This window comes from Saccopteryx bilineata, chromosome 2 (genome assembly GCF_036850765.1).
Source record: "Saccopteryx bilineata isolate mSacBil1 chromosome 2, mSacBil1_pri_phased_curated, whole genome shotgun sequence".
Classification (NCBI taxonomy): domain Eukaryota; kingdom Metazoa; phylum Chordata; class Mammalia; order Chiroptera; family Emballonuridae; genus Saccopteryx; species Saccopteryx bilineata.
The window spans coordinates 200,980,960-201,007,203 of record NC_089491.1 but is presented as its reverse complement, the minus strand read 5'-3'; the positions used below and the strand labels follow the sequence as shown (position 1 = coordinate 201,007,203).

At 39.5% G+C, this 26,244-nt stretch overlaps 1 protein-coding gene and 1 pseudogene across 2 annotated transcripts in view; one reads left to right on the top strand and one right to left on the bottom strand.

Annotated features, from left to right (window-relative positions):
- Positions 1-26,244, top strand: part of ARHGEF26 (Rho guanine nucleotide exchange factor 26) — a 136,132-nt gene that overhangs the window by 92,537 nt on the left and 17,351 nt on the right. For both annotated transcript variants that reach the window (XM_066259059.1, XM_066259058.1), the window contains 2 exons: positions 2,479-2,568; positions 8,184-8,338. In XM_066259059.1, the coding sequence (XP_066115156.1) occupies positions 2,479-2,568; positions 8,184-8,338 (245 nt within the window). The remainder of the gene's footprint in view (positions 1-2,478; positions 2,569-8,183; positions 8,339-26,244) is intronic.
- Positions 798-2,089, bottom strand: LOC136323769 (large ribosomal subunit protein eL8-like; annotated as a pseudogene).

The following is a 26,244-nucleotide window of genomic DNA, read 5'->3' as shown; positions in this document are numbered from 1 at the left end:
GGGTGGAGAAGCAGATGAGCGCTTCTCCTGTGTGCCCTGGTTAGGAAGCGAACCCGGGACTTCCACACGCTGGGCAACTCTCTACCACTGAGCCAACTGGCCAGGACTGTACAGATTTTTTAATCAATAAGAAATTGGAAACATTTGTTTTGATTTAGGGCAGTGAACTAATTATGTTGAAGTGCAATGTAAAGGAGACACTCCTGTGTGTCTCCTCTACTCTCAGTACTACTCACAGAAAGCTTCACTTCTGGCACTTCAGTTCACCAAATATAGGGGGTTGGGGGAGCAGTTCTACACACTCACAATTCTGTGCCAATTGGGTATTTTACAATTCAGTTCAGTTTTTACTCTACCTGTAGATTGCATCATATCCCACAGGATAAGGGCTCGGTCCCACAGAACTGTCCTCCACCTAACTTGGTTCCCAGTTGTAAGTCCAGGTTGTCACCTGTGCTTCTTAGTGACAGGCGAAAATAAGTTGGAAGTTCCCACAATCCCCTCTTCGTTTTGGTTAATTTACTAGATTAGCTCACAGAACACAGGAAAACCATTTACTTACTAGATTACCAGTGTATCACAAGGGATATTAAAGGATACGAGTGAATAGCCAGATAAAGAGAGAAGGTGAGGTCAGGAAGGGTCCCAACCCTGGGAGTTCCTGACCCCATGGAGTTTGGGGTGCACCACCCTGCTGGCACGTGGATGCATTCATGTTCACCAACCCCGACTATAGGGATATTCTTTGAAGGACAATTTTGATTACTTTTATGTACAGAAGACTCAACAATGCACTCTTAACCCACATTGGTGGCCAGTTCTTTAGTCTTTGCCTTTTCAGCTTGGCAATGTGAGCCATCAGCATTGGACCTAGGACTTTGCCTCCCCAGTGGTGACAGATCTTACCATATCTATCGTTGTAATTGCTCCTGATAGCTTCCACCGGCTTAGCCAGAACTCCTTTCCTTCTGAGTTAACCTGTGTGAAGGGGACGGTGGTGCAGGTCTTCCAGTAGACTAGATGCCGCAGCCAGCCTTCCTCTTAATAATGCAATAGGTGACCCCCATCTTATGGCACAGGGCAGGCAGGAAGAGGGCCACTGGGTGAGGCCCATCATGTGCAGTCACGACCAGCTGGACCGTTTTGCTCTCCACCAAGGTGGTGAGAGTATTAACCCTCGTTCGAGGGACAGCTGGCCCTTTGGTGGGGACGTCGCCTTTGTCAGCCACTTTTCTCTCAGCCCAGGTCAACAATCACTGCTTCTTTTCTTGCTTGGTCTCTGGTCTGTACTTGGGCCAGTTTGAGCAGTTGAGTAGCTGTTTGGCGGTCCGAGGTCTGGGTGAACTGGTTAGTGGCAGGACTTCAGACACTTATGGAGAGTAGCCTTTTGCCGCTGCAGCCGAATGTCACGGGACCATTTGTCAAAGCGGGTGAGGTCACTTTTGGGCTGGATGTCCTAGTACAAGGATTTTTGTGGAGGCTTCATTATGTTCATTACAGAACACAGGAAAACCGTTTACTTACTAGATTACCAGTGTATCACAAAGGATATTAAAGGGATAAGGTGAGGTCAGGAAGGTCCCAACTCTGGGAGCTTCTGACCCCATGGAGTAATCAAATCGATTTCTAGCCCCTCTTCTCTCTCCAGAAGCTTGGGGTGTAGGGCTGGAAATTTGAACCCTTTTTCTAGTCACCTGGTTGGTTCTCCTGGCAGTCAGCCTTTATCCTGTGGTTATCAGCTTTTCCAGGTTACTTCATTACCATAAGCCCTGGTGCTGTTGGAAGGGGCTTATTAGAAATAAATATATCATAACTTCGGATGCTTCTGTGGTTCTTACATAAGAAATGACAAGTGTTCCACATGCTGTGTGCTGGGCACTGTGGACAAAGACCACCTACTTGTGTCCTATTATAGATAACAACATCCCAGGCCCTCACCAAAAGACTGAGAATACATGGAGTTGTAGAGAAATTCATTGCTGCTAATTAAAGTGAAGTTCTTTTAGCTTGGTCATCCTTGAAGAATCCTAGACCATTGGACTTCACTTACAAGAAGGTTTCCCTTTTTCAGCCTTCTGTGACTGGCCATGTCCTTTATACCTACGCTCTGTCTTGGGAATGAGGAGACAGGTGCAGTGGGCCCAGTGGCTTGGGTGACGTTCCCTGGGTGAGGGAGAGGAGGAATGACACAGGGCCCCTCTGAGGAACCAGTGTGTAGAGTAGAGGGGGTGATGTCATAATGCATGAAGGACATATGCCATTTTCATGAAATTTTTTTCCTTCTGTGTTGATGTCCTAATGACACTACTTTTAACTGAGTACAGTGGCTTAACTCTGTAAAACTCTGAGTTCTTCAGTTGTCAGAAATGAGTCTCTGGAGCTTCCCAAGTGCTAATCATTTTCTGCAAGAGAGCTGCATTTGAAAGGGAGGGTTCTCTCCTTGGCCTCTTACCCCTCCTTATGTTTGTGTGTTCCCAGTTGGTTCGACTCTGCAATGAAGGAGCCCGGAAGATGGAAAGGACGGAAATGATGTACACAATTAACTCCCAGCTGGAATTTAAAATTAAGGTATTCTTGCACTTCTTCATAAACAGATTTATTACGGCTCTTGGTTCAGTGTTCTGTAAATAAGAGAGACCATGGAGAGCAACTAAGTGGATAGGATTTTACTTTTCAAAGAAGGGCCATAAATTGATTAGACAGAGGCTGACAGAGGGAGTAGGAGATGCCCAGAGCGATTTTGCTCTCGCTTATGCTGGATAAAGTGACCTTTCTGCAGGCCACAGTTAGGTATTATCTAACTGGAACATTTATTCCCCCAGAAAAGACACCAAACATAGGGGAAGGGGTGTTAAAAATAATAGAATTTTAGTACCGAAAGGAGATTTCTTTATTATTCCCAAGTGTGCTGCAAAAGAGAGGTATTCCATGAGCTGAACCAGGGTGTTCTCCCAAATCAAATGAGGGCACTCCTTGTCCAGTTTGAAAAAAAAAACAAAACCATTTCTGCAGTGTTCTTTGCAATTTTTTCTCACAATTCTTGACTAAATGTGTTCTGCATGTTACTTCTTGTCTGATACTGCCCAGGAGCAGGTGACAAGGTAAAGAAAGAAATGACAATTAACTACAAATCTAAGCCACCCTCAGTCCTCTGTTGGTTTCCAGCCAAGTTCTTAATGGATGTGCATGCGCACAATTGTGGTTCTATTTTGTTTTATTACATATCTATTTCATTAAGCAACTTACAATGACAGGTCATATTTTTTTATAGGCAAAGTGTTCCTAATTCATGCAGTAGAATTAGAGCAATCAGCATTTCACTGCCTGTTGCAAAGAGTTTGCCATGTCATATAGTGTGAGGACCACGGATATAGTATAGCTGCAATCTTTTATTTTATAAATGATGAAAGCAACACCCAGAGAATAATTAATTGTTAACAGGCTAGTGGTGGTGGAATCAGAACTAAGGTCCAGATGTTGTGACTATATCCCGACTGTAAAGGTTATTTGCAGAAACTCAATCCATAATTCTTTTTAGAATAGACGATGATGAATACTTGTTTAAAACAACACAAGCCACTTAAACTGTAGTTATGGTGTCCTCATACAGAAAAGCACAACAGTTTCAAAACCCATCTTTCTTCCATCCCTCAAAAGGAATCTGTTCTTTATAATTTGTTTCTAAATATTTTATAAAATATATCTGGTAATTAGTATCACTGAGAAATGCAATCAACAGCAAAAGTAAAATTAACATTGACTTATAAAATTTCTTCTGGGAAATGCTGGTGGCCCCTGACTGCACCAAGTAGAGTAATGGGTTTACTGCATATCACATCTGGGTACAATCACTGGCACATCGAACTGGACCACCAACACGTCTTCCTTTGCCTGCTTCCACCACACCTGCCTCCTCCTCGCCCAATGCCCCCATCATATCTCACTCATGAGCCATGGGATAGCGCTGACTTTCTCTTGCCACCAGGGCACTCAATTTCCCTGAAAATGTTTGAGTAGCTTAGACTTGCGGCATGTTCCAACCAACATGAGTGTTTGAGACCATTTTATTTCATACATTATGCAGCAGGGAAAACAGAGGTCTGGAGAGAGGAGGTACTTTGCCCAACATCACATTTTGTTTGGCATCAAAGTTTAGTCTAAGTTAATTCCTAAGTCTTTTTATTTTTAAACAAAGCAGTCTCCCTAGGTTAGAAGTTACTTTTACTCCATACCTACTAAGAGATCCTTTTGTCTGGATCTTTCATGACCACCTCCTCCCTAGGTTTAAGAAAGAAAAACCTCACTCTGGCCGGTTGGCTCAGCAGTGGAGCATTGACCTGGCGTGTGGAAGTCCTGGTTTTGATTCCTAGTCTGGGCACACAGAAGTATATGTTCAAAGAAGTTAAGTGATTTGTCCCAGTACATGCATTCTTTCAATTAGTTTAATCAGCACCTATATGGAAGGCAGTGCAAAAAACAAAAATATGAGCTTTGCCCTTGAGAAGCTTACAGCCTCACAGAAAATTATAGAAATACAAAGGCGTTAGTAACAAGGTGTGCATGGTTGCAGCAGATGGAAGACTGGGAATGGAAAGGGACTTGTCAGCCTTAAGAATCAGGGACAGAGGGGGGTGGAGCTTGTAATGGTCAGGTAAAGCTTCACACTAGCTGAATCTTGAAACGTGATTTAGGAAGTGTCTTAGTAAAGATCAAGAACAAATACACAGCATGTGGTTTTAGCCGCCATAGCCCAGAAATGGTATGCCAGCAGTGCGGATAGACTCGGAGCGCCAGGGGATCTGGGCAGAGCTGGTGCAGTGAGCAGAGGCTCATGTGGAGGGCCTTGTCTGTCAAGAGGAGGAGCTAAGCAAGGTCATTTGGGAGCCACAGAAGCAGGGAATTGACACAGCTAGATGTGCTTTCTGTGTAGGTGACTTTAAGCAACATAGAAAAGGCCTTTCAAACTTACTCCAAATCCAGAAGTCATTAAAAGAAAAATTGATTAATTTGTTTATAAGAACATTAAAATAAATTATTTTTTGGGCTGTGGCCCTTTTGGCTCAGCAGTAGAATGTTGGCCTGGTTTGCGGAAGTCCTGGGTTCGATTCCTAGTCAGGGCACACAGGAAAAAGCGACCATCTGCTTCCCTTCCTCCCCTTCCTGCAGCCATGACTCAAATGAGCTTGTTGGTCCCCCGAGCTGAGGATAGCTACATGGCCTCGCCACAGGTGCTAAAAGAGCTTGGTTGCCAAGCATCAGAGCAGTGGCCATGGATGGATAGAACATCAGCCCCTAAGGGGCTTGCCGAGTGGATCCTGGCCAGGGTGCATGCAGGAGTCTCTCTCTCTACCTACCTACTGCTTACTTGATAAAAAAAAAAAAATTTTTTTCTATATATATTTGGATATTAAATTTTTTGATTACCCTTTCCCAAAGAGGGACTCAGTAAAAAATGACAGAAAGAAAGAAAGAAAAATCTCATGGACACAGACAATAGCATAATGATTGATGGGGTGAAGGGAATGGAGGAGGGTGTAGGGAAGAATAAATGGTGATGGATGAAAACTTGACTTGGGGCTGAACACACAATATGGTGTCCAGAGATGTGTTGTAGAGTTGGGCACCTGCAACCCAGATAATTGTGTTAATAGTGTCACCCAATAAATTCAATTAAAAAACTTTTCTAGAGATAAAAATAATAAAACATAAAAAAGTTGAAAAAGGAAATAGCAAAATATTTGCTATAATAAATAGAAAAAAATATTTGCAACTCATATATAGACAAAGGGTTAGTATCCCCAACATATAAATTCAAAATAATAAGAAAAAGATAAGAAAAAACACTAGAATATTGCAAATTAGAAAAATGCTGCCAGAAGAAGGAATACAAATACAAGTAACTACTGACCATTTGAAAAGATGGTTTACTTCAGAAGAAAATTGTTAATTGAAATTCAAATAGAATATTGTATCTTTTAGATTTATAAATAATTCAAAGGTTTGGTAACACACTTTATCAGTGAGAATGTAGGGAAGGGCTCTTTTATATGTTGTTGATGGAAAGGATTGTTATAACCCCAATGGCAGGCAACTTGACAATAACCATCAAAATTAGAAATACAAGTTACTATAATCCCACCACTTTGCTTCTAAGAATTTATCCTATAGCTATATTCATAAATGTATAAAATTACTTACTTACACATACATATGCATATATACAAGACACACACACAGAGGTATTCATATGGCATTGTTTGTAATTACAAAAGATTAGAAACAACCTAAACATCTATCAGTAGTGCACTGATTAAATAAATGATAGTAAAACCAAAAAATGTGATTCCATTCAACTTAAAAGAATAAAGGAGATTTTTAAGTACTGATATGAAAAGCTTTCTTTATGTTACGAACTCTTTGAGTAATATGAACGTTCATGTGTGTCTTTGTGCCTCCTGTATGAGATAATAATTTTTTTTATTTTAAGAATGTGTAAGGCGACATTAAAAAAAGGCAAATGTATGTTCTTGTTTCTATAAATAGGTTATCAAACAAACATGATTTTAAGTTAATAAAACTGTAACTGTAACTTATTTCATTTTTTGAAAAACTCACTCGGGTGTCAAGCAAGCTCGCTCCGCAAAGGGTTAAAATATGTGAGCTTTATTTTAGGATAACGAAAATGTTCTGGAATTAGACAGTGGTGAGCATTGCACAACATGTGAATGTACTGAAAGCCACTGAATTGTATGTATACTTTTAAATGGTTACATGATTAAGTACTTTGTTTCCACGGCCCCTACACTAAGAGCAGCCATCAGGTGGTACATATGTTGGAACTTCACTGTAACCCTGTGCTTGGCTCAGCAGTATGGTTACATGCAGTAGCAAGGTAGCACCATGTTCCCAGTAATTGCATACATTTGCAGGACCACACTGGATACACAGTTCTTTATGGTGACCTCTTGTTGCTGGTGGGGTTCTCCGGACTTATCTAAGCCATCTCTTTGTCTGTCAGACTTTTAAGTTTCAACCATTTCTGTTGGATAATCGTCTGATTTGAAATTTGGGGGCTGGAAACTCTATGAACTTCCTTAATAGCAAGTTTGAGGTCAGCCTTAACCTTTCATCTTCCTTTTTAAACCTCAGGAAAGCAGTACATATCTGATGAGCAGCCTGCTTATAACAGTCCTTTATAAGGTTTTAAAAAATGAAGTCCTTTCTTAGCTTTATTTCCTCTCTAATAACCTCAGTTTTCTCTAGCTATTTTTAATTGTTATTACCTGAAAAGGATGATATTTGGTTGCACTACCAAACTTCAGTTATGTTTTTTGTCTAAGAACTTATTTTATAGATGTAGTTTCTTAAAATCAGATTTTGGGGCAGTAAGGATTTCTGGAACTTAAAAAGAAAAGAACTCTCAAGGATAAGGATTATTCTGTGGTTTTGAGAGTTTCCCAATTGGAAACTAGAAACTGAATTTTTTTAAAAACATGTAATTCCTTGTATCCAGGCTTTTCTGTGGAATTAAGATGGATTATTTTGGGAAAATTCATTTTCCAAGCCAGGAAATGGCATGATGCCTTCAGGGCTGAACTTCCATGAAGAATACTACCATAAACTTAAGAACAGGTATTCTTCAGAATAGGTGAAGTAAATAATATACTGACAAATCATACATTTGAGAGGATTGGTTTTTTTTTTTAATAAGGTCTTTCTAGTTCATAAAGTGGATGTGGACTTTTTAATCTGTCTCCTGTTAACTACAGTTATCTGTATTTTTCTGTATTTGTGATATTTAAAGTAGCTGCAGTTGAAACTTATTTCATTTTAAGGCTTTTCAATTTCAGTGACTCCTTATCAATCTTCATTTTCAATTGAGATGTTAACAGAAGAGTGATACAAAACTGTCCAGTTGGCCCAATTACATTTTCTCATTGAGTTTTAGTTGTATATAAGCAAGTTAATAGTTTTCTTATATTAGTAAATAAATTGCTCTTTTTCATTTTCTGTTAGAAATTACTATACATCTCTAATTATGTTTCATTAAAATATACCTATAAAATAATCATGTATGCCATAATATGTATAATTTGTTTGAATGAAAGTTTTATATTTTACTTTCAGTAATATTAAAAGCCCTCTCATTGTGCTTTGATTGCTGAGTTTTTCCCTTTTTGTAGCCTTTTCCTCTAGTCTCCTCTTCCCGGTGGTTGCTAAAGAGAGGTGAATTGACAGCTTATGTAGAAGACACTGTGCTTTTCTCCCGGAGGACATCCAAACAGCAAGTCTACTTCTTTCTCTTTAATGACGTGCTCATTATCACTAAAAAGAAGAGGTAAGGATTTTTGTGTTGTTGCTCACTGTGTATCCAGTTTCTTTTCGTCTTTTCCATATATATATGTTTATTGATTTTAGACAAAAAAAAAAAGGGAAGGGGGAAGGAGAGAGGGAAGAGAGAGACAGGAACATCGATCTGTTCCTGTATGTGCCCTGACCAGGGATCAAATTGGCAACAACCTCTGTGCTTCAGAATGATGCTCTAAAGAACCAAGCCATCAGGCAGGAAGTATCTAGTTTCAAAGCTCTCCAGTTCAAATGCTTGTTAGAGGTTGCCATCCTTTAAAACTTGAGATGTTAGATGTATGGTTTCTGCACCTGGAGTCCTAGTAGCATCTGTGCTTCCTTTTCTTTAAATTACCTGAGCAGTTGAGACTTGGATCATTATGAGCATCACTATTCTATCCAGGCTTTACTGAGCTTGTGCAGAGCCACTGTTCTAAGCATGTTACACTTTTATCTCATTGCATTCTCATGACATATGTCCCTGAGAAGGCCACACACTTACTACTCCCGATCAGCATTTTTCACATTTCTTCTCCATAGAACTTTTTCTCTGGTTGAGAGCAAGCTGGTGCAAGTCTAGTGCTCCTTGTAACTTAATTTAAAATACACTGCTCTTAATGATTGGTAGTCTAAAATGTTTCTCCATGACTGGGAAGATGTTGGCTGCTTTTGAATATTTAAGGGAATATAAAGGAAATCAGTTGGTTGGCAAGTGTTTATATTTCCAGCTTCAGATTTCTCTGCTCGTTTATTCATGGGAGACATCCAGGAGGAGTAATGTACAAGTCTTTTTTTTATATACTATTTGTTCTGTCTCCACTACACACACACACACACACACTCTCTCTCTCTCTCTCTCTCTCTCTCTCTCTCTCTCTCTCCCTCCCTCCCTCCTCAGCTCTCCTGTTCTCTAGGGAACAGTCTTTATTAACTATACTCAGTATATATAAGATTGAAAACATTTTCCTGCTGGTCCTTCATAAATAGTCTATCTTTCCCAGAACGTGAACTTAAAAAAAAAAATCAATCCATGGTGTGTTATTTCCACATATGAAGTCAATGCGGTGGGCAGAATTGCTGGCATGTAACAGAAACAGGGGTAGTTCATGGGTACAGTTTAGTCAAGGTGAAGAGAATCATGGAAGCAAACTCCTATGATACCTAAAATAAATATCTAAATTTATCATAAAATGTTTATTAAAATAGTACTGACTTGCTGACGTTTTAGCTTCAATATTCAACTAAATTGGAACAGTGGTTGAACTTTTTTTTTTGCTCCTTTTGGTCAGACTGTGTTTTGAATGATTTAAGCTGCTTGGCTGTTTAGCTGAAATGAAAACTTTGGATGGTCTACTCTGAAAAGCCATAATACAACTGTGATAAATACATAAAGATGCTGGTGATTATTTTTCATGCTTTGGACAATTGTGTTTCTGTAACTTTAAGAAGACATTATTTCTCTTACCTTGGGGCAGTTTAAATCATCTCAGTAGCTAAGTAAATTTTATAAATAAAATATTGGAGAGACATAATGTTTGTATTTTTATGTTTTGTTGGTTTCCTATGAGATAGCATGTTTTTTGGCTTTCTTCGAGATGTTTTGTTTTTGGGGAAGAGTAATTATATATGTGACTCTTCAAATGCCAGAACTCTTGACTTATAACATCTTGCAGCTGTTGAAATATTTATTCTGTCTCATTGGACCAAAAGCTTTACCAAAACTTTTTATTTTAATGACAAAGTATATCAAACTGATTTTAAATATGTAGTTTTGATTATAATTTCTTCAGTGACTTGGTGAAACCATTAAGGATGTTTAAACCAGTATAGTACAACTTTTATTCTTGAATTTATATAGAGCTACCCAATAAATACAGATTTTTGAAAGTTAGAATCAAAGCATATGCTAGTCTATTTAGCAGCATACTTTTGCCTCCACAGGAGATTTTTTTAATTAAATTTCGTGTTGTTTTCCTAGCTATCCCACATTTATTTGCTCAGGTATGCTTGAACTTCTACTATAATAAAAGTAAGAACAAAATATTGTGTACTGTTCCAGTGGAGAGGGAAGCTTGAGTATGTATCTTTGCCTTTACCAAAACTGGAATTTTCTTGCCCTTACAGTGAGCTCATCACACATATTTCTAAGGTGCTCTTGACTCAAGGAATGGCGTTAGAGGCTCAAGTTGTTCTTGACCTGACTGGGACGACAGTGACAAGCAGAACACAAAGGCTTGGTAAACAGGCTGTTACAAATGTACAGTATGCATAGCCGTATTTACTCTGCAGCTTCAAGGAGTCAACTGCAGATGCTTCGCATGCCAGAGGCAGCAGCGAAGGAGATACAACAGCTTTGAACTAGGCAACAATTTAGGTGTGGCCACGAGGCAGAGATCAAGAGAACTACCTGTGCGCCCCCTGATGCCAGGGTTCAGTCAAGCTTAGCTGCTGGGCTTCCCGGAGTCCTCAGCTTTAGGGAGGCTCCCGGGCCACTGGCAGACAGCTTGGGAGGACCCCCTCCCCCCCATACCCCCCCGCAGCTCCCCAGTCTGGCCGCTGCTTCATGCTGAGCACTTTCTGCAGGTGGCTGGGCTGGGTGGATGCCTCCACTGTGCAGAGCTGTGTTGTTGTTAGTGCTTGTGGAGCGGGCAGTGACCATGACTGTCTTCTAAGACAGGAATTTTCACTTTTTTTTTTTTTTAGAGTATCTAAGGGAAGTTTAAAGTTTCTGTTAGCTCTGGGCTGTTTGTGAGTCACTGTATTAATAATCTCTCCCACCACATTTCGAGAGGATACGTGATCAGTCTGTTTTGCATGAGAAAGTGAAATCTGAGGGAGTTGAAGCTTTTCTCACAGGTGACCTGGGGACTTTTGGAGCAGAGTTCTCAAATCTGCACTGCTGATACCTTCTGGCTCTTTGTGGGGCTGCCCTCTGCTCTGCAGGGTATTTCCACAGCATCTTGGTCTTTACCCACTCTTGGCCAGGAGCACTTTTCTCCCGGGTATGAAGTATGACAACCCAAAGTATCTCCAGGCAGTGTCATTTGTTTCTCGGGGCCAAATTGCCTCCAGTTGAGAACCACTGTCCTAGAGTGATGGCAAACTGTCAACTGTTGCCTCAGAGTCTAGCAGGTATGAAAATGAGCTGACTGGACACAGGCAAATTGCTTGCCATGTTGTATTCAGATTAATGGATAATAATGTATCATATCATGTAATCTGTGCCTAGTAATAACTTACTTTAATTCTCCATTGCAGTGTGTAGACTAGATGCTATGTGCAACCTTAGGAATTAACTACTCTTGTCCCTAGTTTGGCACTGTGGAAACTGAATCTAAGATCTAAATAGATTCAAACTCCCCAAAGACTTACTTTGTAAGGTAGTTAACTGTCTTATTGTTCTTAGATAGCTGCCTTATATCTGATTTAGGTGTTCCTTGCCAATTTATTCCATAGCTAGGAACGAGTTTTCTCCCTGTATTAGTTTCTTAGCAGCTATAGCGAGGTGCCACGGACTGGATGGCATAAAACAATAGGAATTCATCATCTTGTAGTTCTGGAGGCGAATGTCTGAAATCAAGATATTAGCAGGGCCACCCTCCTTCTGAGAGCCCTCAAGAGAATCCTACTTTGCTTTTTGCAGCCCCTGGTCACTCTCAGGGTTCCTTGGCTTATAGCAGCCTAACTGCCATTTCTATCTCTGTCTTCATGGGTACTCTCTCCTGTATTTCTGTGTGTCTTGAAATCCCCCTCTCCATATAAGCACAGCAGTTACTGGATTTAGGGGCTACTCTACTCTAGAATCAACTCATCCTAACTTCAATACATTTGCAAAGACCTTATTTCCAAATTTGGCCAAATGTACAAGGGATTAGGACTTCAACATATTTTTTGGAGGTCACAGTTCAACCCACTTGACTTCCCCCGCCATTTGTCACTGTCTCACTTAAACATATAATTAATAGATGTGCTGTCATGCTTTAAGCTAGTTCTAGAACACACGTTTATTTTTTCCAACTTTGATGACATTTTTCATAATTTTGGAATATGCACAGGACTTGAACACCTCTATTTGGCATTCTTGTAGGTTATCTTCATTGAAATCACCTCCTTGAAACACATTTCTTTTCCAGGGTCAGTTCCCTTATTAGTAAAAAGGGCAGTCTTTCTAGGTGGTTGCTCCACAATAAACCTGAAGACTACTCTGACTCTCTGTTCCTTTCTGAGCTTCCCTATTCTTCCAGACAGAACAGCAATTGCTTCTCTCCCATTGCCACTGCCCTTGTGCCAGCCACCTTGAATTTGCCATAAGACGCACCTAACTGGATTCATGCCACCATCCCACCATCAATTTTACATTGTGCAAGCAGAGCATGCTTTTCAAAATCAGATCTACTCAGTTCGTCCCTTGCAAACTACCCTTCCCTGGTCTTACCTTGCACTAAACATAAAGCCTCCCTGAAGCACCTTTCTAACCACCAGGATTTGGCACAAGTTTCTTTCTCTGCCTAAATACTCTCCCTACCCCTATACCAACTCCATCGCAACCTTTTCTAGGCCAAAATCTTTTTTACTGTTTAGGTCTTAGATTAATTGTCACACCGGTGCATTGGGAGTTCTTATAAAATCCTTTAGAGTAGGTTTATTTCTGCTGCTTTGTGGTCCCAGAAAACCCTGCATTTTCTCTGCAATGACATTTGTATTACCATGTGTTCATGGTCTGTCTTATTAACCTTTGAATCCTCAGTGCATAGCCCAGTGCTATAATATTCGTTTGTAAGTATCTGTTGAATGTCAACTGTTAACAACAAATGTTATGAGATGTTAGACCTCAGTCCTCAAAGAATTCAGAGCCAAGACTCAAATACAAGTGAAAGTTTCCTTAGAAAGTCAAAGGGGTAGAAGAAGTGAGCCAGCTCAGCTGCGTGGACTCAGGAAACAAGTTACAGAGGCAGAAGAAGGGCTCTTTGGAGCTTAGGAGAAAGACAAAGCTGAGAGAAGGAGAGTGAGAAAGGTGTGGCTGTACCCTAGAGACAGAATGAGGGAAGAGAGAGGGGGAGAACACTTGCTAGGGAAAGAATGGATGGGGAAAGTCGAGTATATGACAGAGAGAGAGGGAGAGAGAGAGATAAAAGATGAGAGAGAATACATATAGAGAGAGCACATGCATTGGGTTCTTTGTCTGAAGGGTTTTTATCTGCTTTCTGAAGGCAGGAATTTTAGGGGAGGTCTCAGGAGAAGATCACAATAGGTGTGTCCTTTCAGGATCATGGTTGCCACTGATTGGTTAGCGCTAGGGCAGTGTGTCATTAGTCATCGCAGCTGGTCCTGATGTGAGCCATGGCATTGCCCATGTGGCCTTGCTGCTTTTTTGGGTCTGGAACTGAAACATAACTGAGGACTAGATGCTATCTGTAGTTTGACCAAAATTGTCTCTGTGGTCATAGACCCGATTCTTTGTTCTTAAGATTATCTTAGTGGGTTTTGAGGGCCTTATTGTCTTGAGGGCTGATGCTTAAGGAAGTGCTCATGTACAGGCTTGTATATAGCGGTGTGTGAAGCTTGTCTCCAGCCCCCTTGTTTCTCCTCTAAGGGCGTATAAATATCACATGACTAGTGACATGCCCGGGGAAGAGGGTTCGGGGGAGGGGGTCTGAATTGTGTGACCAGCGATATACTAGGAAAGGAAAGGTCATTCTGGGGAACAAGATCCCACCCCAGTTTTTCTGGTTGCTGGGTACCCAGAGCTTTCCGCCCTCGTGACCTTCAGTACCTGGCGTTTTGTGCCTACTCTGCCATGCCTGTCTAACTGCCTACTTTATCAAACCAATTATGTAAATGATTAAATATGAACAATAAATGCATGCCTCATCCTATTTCCCCCTAAGCTAAAAAATCTTTGAATTCCTTTTTATTTTTTAACAGATAGATGATTTTTGTATTCCCCTCTATTATATATTCATTTCTAAGGAAACATTTTAAATTATTTTTGGCAAAAACAAATCTAGATCTTGGTTTATCATGTGGCTTCTTACTTCCACTGTAGTTTTACCTATAGAATTATTAGGACTGTATTTGCAAAACTGGGCTCTGTAGAGGAAGTTCTTTTTGGCTTGCTTTTATTTTGTACTACTATGTTAACGTTTTGAGCTGCAAGTAAAAGTATACTAATATGAAAGGGTTAAGCAGTAATAATATTGAACTATCATACACACATAATAAGTTGGGTGAGTTTGGGAAATCCTCTACTCTTTATTCCTCTTTAAGAGATTTACTATTGGACCACTTAGAAAGCTGTTGGCTCTATGTAACAATTCTCAAATAACAGTGGCTCCAACACAAAAGGCTTTTACCTCTCTCTCCAGGCATGAGAGTGGTCAGTCTGACGCAGGGGTCACCAGTAACCCTGCCCCTTTCCATTCTTCAGCTTCCTGGTTGCATATGGTTCCTGCAGGCATCATATTTTCAGTCAGGTAATAGAAGAAGGCGAGGGTGAAAATCAGAGGCCTAACCAAGGGGCTTGTTCCTCAAGTGGCTTTTCTTTTTTATCAGCAGAGGAAAACCTGTCCCAGACAGTCCCCAGAAGACTTCTTGTATCTCATGGTTTAGCCGTGGGTCACAGGACTTTTTCAAGGGAGGCCAGGAAAGCCAGCACTTGACAAAGGGGAACAGGAGAGCCGTGACTGTTTGGTTCAGCCACGATGCGTTCCCCAGGCTGAGCACACTGGGGCTTGAGGGACAACAAGTGGGGAGGCTGGCAGGTAATTAGACAGTAGTTCCAACTACAACTAGGAAAGAAATCCTCTTTTCCACAGAACACCAATTAACGTATGAGTAGTTTGGGAAATGGAAAGAGCTAACAGACTGTCAGGGGTAGGGGGTTGGGGACTGGATGAAAGAAGGTGAAGGGATTAAGCAAAAAACATATATATATATATATATATATATAACACAGTCACAGACAGCAGTGTGGTGATAGCCAGAGGGAGTGGGGGGTGGCAGGTAGGTCAAAGTGGGCAAAGGGTGGGGATGAGTGGAAAGAGACTTTGGGCTGATAGGTGAATGTTACAGTGTCAGATGATGTTTTATTGAGTTGTGCACTTGAAACCTGTACCCCAATAAATTTAATAAAAAATATCTAAGTAAAAATTAAAAATGTAAAAGAACTGACACCTTTCTTTCAGGGTAAATGCGGGTGGGGGCCATAGTTTCAAAAGTGACAGAAATGATTGGAGATGAAAACCCACTTCCTTTTGGCTGGTATTGGTCATCCACCTGGGGTCCTGTGAGCATCTGCGTGGCAATGCCTCTGCTCCCAGCAGCCAGGCTTGCCCTGCCGCACATTTGGAGCAGATAGATGGGTGTGGTGTGGGTGTTGGGCATAATACCTAAAGAACGCTGAAGTCCATTCTGGTCTTGTTATCTATAACAGTAAATATACACATGTTTGGATTTGTTTTCTTGTCCTGAGTTCTCTACACATAAATGATTTAACCATGTTGTTTTGGGATATTCTCTGTAGTTATATGAGTAGGAATCATAATGGTAATAATGATAAGAACCTGTATTATTGAGCATGTATGGTGTGCGAGTCACTGAGCTCAGAGTTTATGTGCTATATATCATTGAGGAATCACAGCAGCCTTGCTTTATGTCCGTTTTACAGATAAGGATGCTGAGGCAGAGAAAGAAAGCCTCTTTTCCAAAGTCTCTCGGCAAAGCCAGGATTTCCATGTGTCTTTGATTTTAAAGTCTCCTCTCTAAACAATTTCTTTATGTTCATTACTTCTTGACTTTATTTTTCTAGAATATTGTTGCCGTTCCTTATCCAATGATAATAGGAAAAACGTTCTAGACATTCGCACCTTTTTTGTTTGTCTTGATAAACACGTTTTCCAAAACAAGCTTTTGTGAAGTATTTTTGTAGTTGTAAATGTTGTAGGAGAAAATTAGAACCAGTACCAAGTTGCACTTGTGAGCTTTCCTCTACTTTTGGCTTATCTAGCATCAGAGTGTAAGGAAAAGTTTCCTTTTCATAACACGTCCTTCCTGTAGACATTTAAGACAGTAAGTTGCCACTTCCTGATTCCTGTTCCATAAATATTGTGTACATTGACATAACTTGAACTTTATGACACATTACAAATCCTCAGGGTGTAAGAGAAGGATTTTCTATAATAGAATACTACCAGATTATTATCATACATTCAGGATTTATGTTACAACTTGCATTTTCCGAAGTAGTTTGAATGCCCAGTGGCTTAAATCTGTGCGAGCTCCCTGGAAAGGGTTGTGGTGCCTTTGGTCCCACTTTGAGCTTTTTCATTTTGAAGTATTTCCCTTTATAGAAAGTTGCAGTCACCTCACATTGTCTCTCTTCCTCTGCAGGATAAACTCATTTGTTGGGAAATTAACTTTAGAGTAGCCTGAATAAAAAGGAAAGCTAATTAAGACTGGCTCAAAGCGCTTTTATTTCTGCAGCATAAAACTTGGTTATATCTGACCATGGTGATATCAGGTTTTAAATTTAAGATGGTGAGCCTGACCAGGCGGTGGCACAGTGGATAGAGCATCGGACTGGGATGCAGAGGACCCAGGTTCAAGACCCCGAGGTTGCCAGCTTGAGTGTGGGCTCATCTGGTTTGAGGAAAAGCCCACCAGCTTGAACCCAAGGTTGCTGGCTCCAGCAAGGGGTTACTGCTGCTGAAGGCCCGCGGTCAAGGCACATAAGAGAAAGCAATCAATGATCAACTAAGGTGTTGCAATGTGCAATGAAAAACTAATGATTGATGCTTCTCATCTCTCCGTTCCTGTCTGTCTGTCCCTGTCTGTTCCTCTCTCTGACTCACTCTCTTCTCTGTAAAAAATAAACAATAAAAAAAAAAAATTTAGGATGATGAAAGCCCTGTTCCCTTTTTTCTCCACCTTTTTTCCTCTGGCATCTCTACATACCCTCACTTCCTATGTAGGATGAGTAGTAAGTGTATTGTGTCCTCTTGTCTGTGAGAAGAGTTGACATTGCCATTTATTGTTGAAAGCTGCCGTGATGGAAAAGCACAATCTCAAAGTCTAGAATTAGACAGAACTGGGCCCAAATCCTGGCCGTGTGACCTTGAGCAAGTTACTCTTAAACTCTCAGAGCCTCAGTATTCTCCTCTGTAAAATGGGTACAATAATGCATCTTCTTCATAGAATTTTCTGTGAGAATTAAGTGAGAATGCACATAAAGCTCTTAATGCAGTGAGCAATCTCTGCCAAGTGACAGAGATACATGCTGAGTGTCATTATTCCTAGCATTGTGTTTCTCATTCTAAGGATTAAATTATTGTCCTTTGTTTCTAGAATGTTTTGTTGTTTAAAAAATGTTTTGACACCTTTAGCCATTGCTATACATCTGAAAGCTGTGGTGCAGTCTAGGGTCAGACCTAGATTTATGGCCTCTGATATATGGCTTTAGGAAAAATTGCATTTAAGTCCATGCCTCTACCTCTCCATCAAGAACCTGTGTCAGATGATCTACTTCTATTATTTTATAAGTTGAAGTGAATCATGTACATCTTGGTAGTAGTATTTTTCATGCAACATCCTTCACAGCTGAGTAGGAGACAGTATAACTTTGTGGCTTAAAAGGTGAATTCATTGTATTTTTCCCTTTTCATTTGAGGAAGTCAGCAGAAGTAAACTTAAATTGGAATGTTGGGATTACTCTGGTAATTTGGAATAACCTTGTTACCAACTTAAGAAGCTGCCTACATGCTCTTCAGAGCTTTTTAGTTGTCATTAGGCCAGGGAGAAAGCTTCAGTAAAATGCTAGAGCCTCTGGACCTGCCCATCTCCTCTTTGTCAAGGACCATGGGTCCAGGGCATCCGTGAGCAGCCAGTAAGGTCCCAGCTTATGGAATCTGCAGATCCGTGGTTAGAAGATTGGGGACTTCGTGGTCCTTTTGTGGGTCACTGGCTATCTTTTTTGGTGACAGTAAAGCACAACAAATCCTTATCTTACCAATGAATGTGACCCTCATCTCCACCCTCTGTTATATTCTTGACAATGAAATAGGAAGCATGCGGCATGTTTGTTAGTTAGTCTTCAGAATTATTTTGAAGAGCTGAGCAAGTAATGCTGTTAGAAATCAGCTTCTTGGTAAATATTATGCCCTGTTTTGCTGGTTGGAGCATTTGCCAAATTATTAATTTCTCAACACTGGCATTTAGATCTAATTATATTTTTCCACATTGATATCTAATTCACTGGCTGTAAGCCAGACATCATTACAAGAGCTTTATATACAATAACGTAACTGCTCATAACAACCCAAAGAAATTGGTGTTATTATTCCCATTTTATAGATGAGAAAACTGAAAACAGAGAATCAGTAACTTGCTCAAATCACAAATTAAATGAGTGATGGTATAGGGATTTTTATAGACATTCTAAATCAAGTCCGTACCCTGAATTGTTATACTGTACTTACTACTTTAAAATTGTATGTTATTTCACCAAGAATTTGTTTGTATAATTCTAACACCATGCGTTTCGATCACTTAACTCAAAATAAGTTTTAGTATTGTGCAATATTCTCCATCCCAGAAGTGTTGAACTAGAGTATTTTTATTCCAGTAGAGCACAGGCTTAAATACGGGGATTTAGAAATCATGTTTTCAGACGGAGAGGAGAAACAAACTAAAATCAGCAGAGGAAGAATTTTCATACACCTCTTTAAGGAAAGAAGGAAGACTGTCTTTTATCTGATAGAACCTGGTGTATTCCCATGAACTGACATACTGGGAAAATGGCAGAGCTATTTAAATCCCTGAGAGAGAAGCCAGAGAGCCTAAGAGAGTATCTTGGAGAATGACCCCAAAGAAGCATGACTTAGAAATGTCGCAAAGGCATTAGAAGATGATAGAATTTCAGGAGGTCAAAAGTGCTCAACATCATCAAATAGAGTAGATGTCAAGAACAATGGTGAAACCCAGGTCTTTGGATTTGGTAGAGTGGATTTGGGCCATGATGACCTTGGGGAACAATTTCACTGGGATGTAGGCACAGGGTCTGAGACAGCAAAAACACAGGCAGCTGCTGGCTGAGGAGACATTTGTCAGGACACTAACAGACAGAAGTAAAGGTTTTTTCACCACAGGGAAGCTGCATGAATGTTTTATAGAAAGCCTGCAGAAAGGAAACTATTGAATAGGTAAAAAATAAACACTAGCTTGGTGATATATGCATAAAATTGTGTTTTGTTTTACATAATTCTTGATAGCATCCTTCCTTTTACATGTAACTCCTTAATAAAAGGAAGAATTAGAGATGCTGTTTGGGTTTTACTTGTCAGATTTTAGCTATAAAAGAAAGTTCCAGAACAATTCCAAGGTAACAGTTAGGGCTGACAATGAGTTGTGGCAAAGCTGTCTTTGACAATCCATTTTTCCCTCCAACTTTCTTTCCATACTCCTGGCTCTGTCTTGGTCAAGGAGCCTATATTTCATTCTTGATTGTCCTTATTATGTACTCAAGACGCTTGCTAATAAGAATTAATATGGAAATTCCCCTAAGGTATTTGCATGTTTAAAAGCACCTCCCTGATCACAAGGCAGGCCCAGATGGTTCTGACCCCAGCAGGAGGGCCTATTCTGTCACCATCTCTTCTTCATGACTCTTAAGGACCCATAACTTGGGTCCAAGGAAACATCTTGGTTTATGGAGTGAAATTGGGATCCAACTTTTTATATTTTTTAGACATTTTTCTCCAGATGACCCAATATTATTTGTTGACTAATGCATCAATTCCGTATGGATTTGAAATGTCTCCTGTATCATGTACGAAATTCCCAGATGTGTTTGGGGTCCATCTGTGAGCACACTGTTCTCTTTTGCTGATCCATTTGTTACCACAGGGAAGCTGCATGAATGTTTTATAGAAAGCCTGCGGAAAGGAAACTATTGAATAGGTAAAAAATAAACACTAGCAAACAAATAATATTGGGTCATCTGGAGAAAAATGTCTAAAAAATATAAAAAGTTGGATCCCAATTTCACTCCATAAACCAAGATGTTTCCTTGGACCCAAGTTATGGGTCCTGTTGTCAGCTCATGCCCTGTTCTTATCTTTGAATTACTATAGCTCTACAATACAGTTTTACTATGTCATAAGGCTAGTTCACTCTCATTCTTTTTCACAATCCTTCTGACTATTCTTACATGTTTATTTTTTGCGTGTGTTTTAGAATCAGCTTGATTGCTCCTTCTCCTTGCTGTCCCCCAAAATCCCTGTTTGTACTTTTTTGGATTGTGTTAAAATTATATATCAATTACAAATAACTGATACCTTTATAATATCAAATTTTCCTGTTTATTCAGGCCTTCCTCTGAGTGCAGTATTGGAAGGCTGTCTCTGTATAGCAGAAACTGGTTGAATTTAATCCTAAATATTTTATATGTTTTGTGGCTTATAACGATTACTTCTATTATTTTTTATGAATGTCATTTATATATAGGAGAACCTCTTTTTTAACCCAACCACTTTATTGAATTTACTGTCACCTTGTAATATCTTTTCAGTCAGTGATGTCATCTGCAAATAATGAGTTGTTTGGAGGGCAAAATTCCATTGTCCAGTAGTCACTCCAGCTATACCCGTAGGCATTCACAGACACCTAGAATGATAGTAATCTTCATATCTATGGATTTATTATTTTTAAATTTCTTTTTACCAAAATTGTGAAATATCTCAAATGTATAGAAAATTATCAAACCATAACATACTTATTCATACTTAACAGATACTAACTTTTTACCATATTTTTCAGATCTCTGATTTTTATACAAAATACCTTATATAACACTGCAGGTTATCCTAAAGTCTCTTCACCATTATTCCATCTTCTCCTTCTTCTTCCCAGAGTAACTCCTGTGCTAAGGTTGGTGTCTATCATCCTGCACTCCCTGCAGTATATATGTAGTTTTGGTGGATTTTGTTTTGTTTTTTTTAATTAAGTGAGAGGTGGGGAAGCAGACAAACAGGCTCCCTCATGCGCCCAGCTTGGATCCACCCAGAAAGCCCTGTACCCGGTGATGCTCTGCCCATCTGAGGCTACTACTCGATTGCTTGCCAACTGAGCTATTTTAGCATCTGAGGCAAAGCCATGGAGCCATCCTCAGTACCTGGGGCCACCTTGCTCAAACCATTTAAGCCATGGCTGCAGGAGAAGAGGAGAGTGAGAGGAGTGGAGGGGGAGGGATGGAGAAGCAGGTGTTCACTTTTTCTGTGTTCCCTGAGAATTGAACCTGGGACTTCTACATGCTGTGTGGACACTTTACTGCTGAGCCAGCTGGCCAGGGCCTTGTTTTGGAGTTTTAAAATGTATGTTGTATGCAGTTGTAAATGTTGTCCTGGTATAAAAGTAATAAATATGGTATATGCTCATTATGAATAATTCTAGCTTTTATAGAAATGTAATGGGACAGAAAAGTAAACATATTCCCTAATACTTGCTTTAAGAAAGCAAATATTGGATACCACACTAGCAGGGATGTGGGAGGAATATGGTTTGTTTATTGCTGAGTGGGGTAGAAATCCAGGATAACCATGGGCTTCCACTGACACAGGAAAGGAACGACCACCTGACTACTACAGAGCTACAGTAATCAAAACAGCATGGTATTGGCAGAAAAACAGACACACAGACCAGTGTAACAGAATTGAGAGCCCATAAATAAAACCACATGTATATGGGCAAATAATTTTTGACAAAGGGGCCAACAACAACACACAATGGAGAAAAGAAAGCCCTTTCAGTAAATAGTGCTGGGAAAACTGGAAAGCCACATGGGGAAGAATGAAACTCAATTATACTTTGTTCACATATACAAAAAATTATTTCAAAATGGGTCAAAGACCTAACTATAAGATCTGAAACAATAAATTACATAGAAGAAAACATAGGTACTAAACTTATGGACCGTTGTCACAGAGAACATTTTATGAATTTGGCCTCAAAGGCAAGGGAAGCAAAGGCAACAATAAATGAATGGGACTACATGAAACTGAAATGCTTCTGCATAGCAAAAGAAAATGACAACAAAACAAAAAGGCAACCAACCAAATGGGAGGTTGATATTTGCAAACAACAGGTCCAACAAGGGGTTGATGTTCAAAATATGTAAACAATTCATGCAATGCAACAAACAATCCAATTAAAAAATGAGCAGAGGACCTGAACACTTTTCCCAATATGACGTACAAATGGCCAAGAAATATATGAAGACTCTCAATTTTACTATTTCAAAATAAAAATCAAAACTACAATGGGATACTGCCTCACACCTGTTAGAATGGCTGTTATCAGCAAGACAGGTAGTAAATGTTGGAGAGGCTGTGGAGAAAAAGGAACCCTCATTCACTGCTCTTTGAAATACAAACTGGTACAGCCACTATAGAAAACAGTATGAAAGTTTCTCAAAAAATTAAGGATAGAGTTACCATGTGACCCAGCAATTCCTCTTCTGAATATCTATCCAAAACCCTCAAAAACATTATTTGCAAAGATATATGCACCCCTATGCTCAATGCAGCATTATTCACAATGGCCAAGACATGTCGACAACCAAAGTGTTCTTTGATAAAGGGCTAGATAAAGAAGATGTGTTACACATATACAATGAAATTCTACTCAGTCATGAGAAAAGATGAAATTCTGCCATTTGTCACAACATGGATGGACCTTGAGAATATTGTGCTAAGTGAAATGAGTCAGTTCAGAGAAAGCTAAGAACCATATAATTTCACTCATGTAAGATATAAAACTGAAACTCATAGACATGGACAACAGTATGGTGATTAACCAAAGGAAGGGGGTAGGGAGGTAAGAGAGGGTAAAGGGAACCAAATATATGTATGTTGATGGAAGATGATTTGACTTTGGGTCATGGGCACACAATGCGATATGCAGACCATGTATCATAGAAATGTACGGTTGAATATATATGATCCTATTAACCAGTGTCACCGTAATAATTTTAATTTCTATAAAGGACACTTTTTTTTAAAAGACGTTATTTATTCATTTTAGAGAGGAATGAGAGAGAGAGAAATAGAGAGAAGGGAGGAGCAGGAAGCATCAACTCCCATATGTGCCTTGACCAGGCAAGCCCAGGGTTTTAAACCAGCAACCTCAGCGTTCCAGGTCGATGTTTTATCCACTGCGCCACCACAGGTCAGGCTATAAAGGACACTTTTCACCATAAAATACAGTATATAATTTTTCAACTCGAGCATTTAATAGAACCAAAAACTCTGAACTACTTAACAAAAGAATAACTTCCCAAGGGAAGAGTAATTGGGGTATGTATTTAACCACATCCTGTTCTCTACAGATAGTTCTTTATCTTGTTAAAAAATAAATAAAAGAAAGGATTCTCAACAAAGTTTACTGGACTTTTAAGTGGATTTTAACCCGCAGACCCATCATTGTTTACACCACTGAGCGACAGACTTATATAGACTTGATCGCTGCACGTGATAGGAGTCCCTGTCTGCACAAAGCAGACAGCCCTGAGGAGCAGCTGGTGAACTTGGAGCACAGATAAGACAATCAGAGGAAGTCTACATATAAACTTCTTCATGGGGGGAAAGGTGGTTTTTCCATTTGCCTTTTTCTGAGCATTTTAACTTCCTAGTTACATGATCCAAATTGTTCCAGAGACTATGTAAACCATATGTTTGCGAAAGGCTAGAGACAAACATGGGGAAGTCTGATTAGCATCAGCTTCCCTCAGGAACGGTTTCTTTCCCAGCCCAGTTGAGCCGGCTTTGTACTTACTGGATGTGAGTGAGTAAGCAGAGGAGGGAAGTAAGGTTGGGAAACTTCATCTGGTTATAGAATCTCCCCTCTTCCTTATGCTTGTGCACATATTTTAACATCTGTGTCAGCATGAGAGAGATAATTGGAGGCTGACTGACATTAGAAGAAGGAGTTTCATTCAGTATTTAGCAGACCTGGGGGGGGGGTACAATTATTTTTAACCTCTGAAATTAAGTGTGTGTGTGAGAGAGCATGAACAGTGAAATGACTAGCAAGAGTGCACTACTTTTCAATGTTTGTTTTACTGGGTTTGAATAATAGCTGACAGATAAATCATTCAATACTGTTAAATGAAAGCCAGTTTTTTATATTAAATTTATTAGGAGTAATGAAGAAGTTATAAATGTTATGTGATGAAGAAGTTTCTACAAGTCTAGATAAAATGTGTTTGTTGAACTAGTTTTTCTTTTTCTTGTTTTTCTTTTTTATTTTTTTAAGGCAAACATTTCCTTTTTTCTTTTTTTTATTTTGGACTCAAAAGTTAAAACAGAGGGAGAGTTGCCTGTTAAGGCATATTCAATGACACAGATGTGAAGATGTTTAGAAATGGATACCTGGAGGTGAACTCTCAGGGCTGTGAATAAAGTGGCCACAGTTCATCATCCAAAGTGGATATTCCAGAGAACAACAATTATAAACTGGGTCAATGGTCACCCTAGCTCTTAATGGCCTTGTAGTTGTTATCAGTTAAGAGAACAATTAAAAACATTCTATCATACTTTATCTACTTATTCTGTCTCTAATTACCTCCAAAGACAAAGATTCAAAGCATTTGTAAAGTACAATAGCTGGTATTATTTGTATTTAGGCAAACACTAGGAAAATAGAAACTCTAAAATGAAGAGGGAAAAAAAGATTTAGGTAGTTTATTTATATTAGTTTTCATTAGTTTCCAGTGAACTCTTGGTCTTGAATTTTTTTGGGGACTATGTAATAAGTGAAAGCACTTTATGCTAAAGACCTCTTTGAATCAGTCCTCTTGAATGATTACTTTATAGCATATGCAATTTTTTGCCTTTTTTTTTTTTTTTTTTTTTTTTTTTGAAATGCGAAGAGTATCTAGTTAGTCTCATTGTTTAGGGCACTAAAACACCCAGGTACACAACATTAGGGTGCTTAAATTTTCTTTCTGAAGCAGATTATTTTAACCGAGAATGAGTGTCTTTGACTAATATGTAGTCTTTCTTAACTTGTGAGTTGGACCAAGAGCAATTAGGAGGTGCAGGGAGAGGACTATAAGGGAGCCTTCCTTAATCTTGCTTTTTTTCTTTTTGTTGTTGAGGTTTTGCTTTTGTTCTTTTTTTTTTCTTTTTTAATATTTACTGATTAGACGGGGGAGGGCAGTAGGGAGGAACAGGTATGTGCTTTGACCACGTAAGCCCGGGATTTCGAACCAGCTACCTCAGCATTTCATTCAGGTCGACACTTTATCCACTGTGCCACCACAGGTCAGGCTTTTGTTTGTTTGTTTTATCTTGAGTCCTAGGCTATTAAATCTATGCCTGAGATAGCTAGAGAAACATCATAAACTTCTCTTCTTCTAAAAACTGACCACTTTGTTTCTGGTAAACATGGTCCTTTAAACATAACATTTGCAGAGTGTATCATCCTCTCTTTTCCCTTAATAAAAATTGTGTGAGCTTTGATAAACCTCATTTTGGTGTGAGAAATACTTTTATATACCCTGGTGTGACTATGCAGTTTCAGGAGAGCTTTGAAGTGATCTTGCCATGTGAATTTTCAATTAATAGAGAGTATTACCTTAGCAGCAAAAGGCTTGATCAGAAGGCAGTATTTTGCTTTTATATATGATAACTGTGTTTGTTATTTTTTTGAGAGGACAAATATCAAACTAAATTTTAAAAAAGATCATAGTTTTTCAAAGAGAGTTATAAGGGCGTGGTCGACAGGCAGATGTCCAACACTGAAAAAAGTTCTTTTTCTTTTTTTTATTCTTGAGAGTAAGGGAGACAAAGAGACTACTGCTGCGCCCCTTCTGGTATCCACCCAGCAAGCCCACTAGGGGGTGATGCT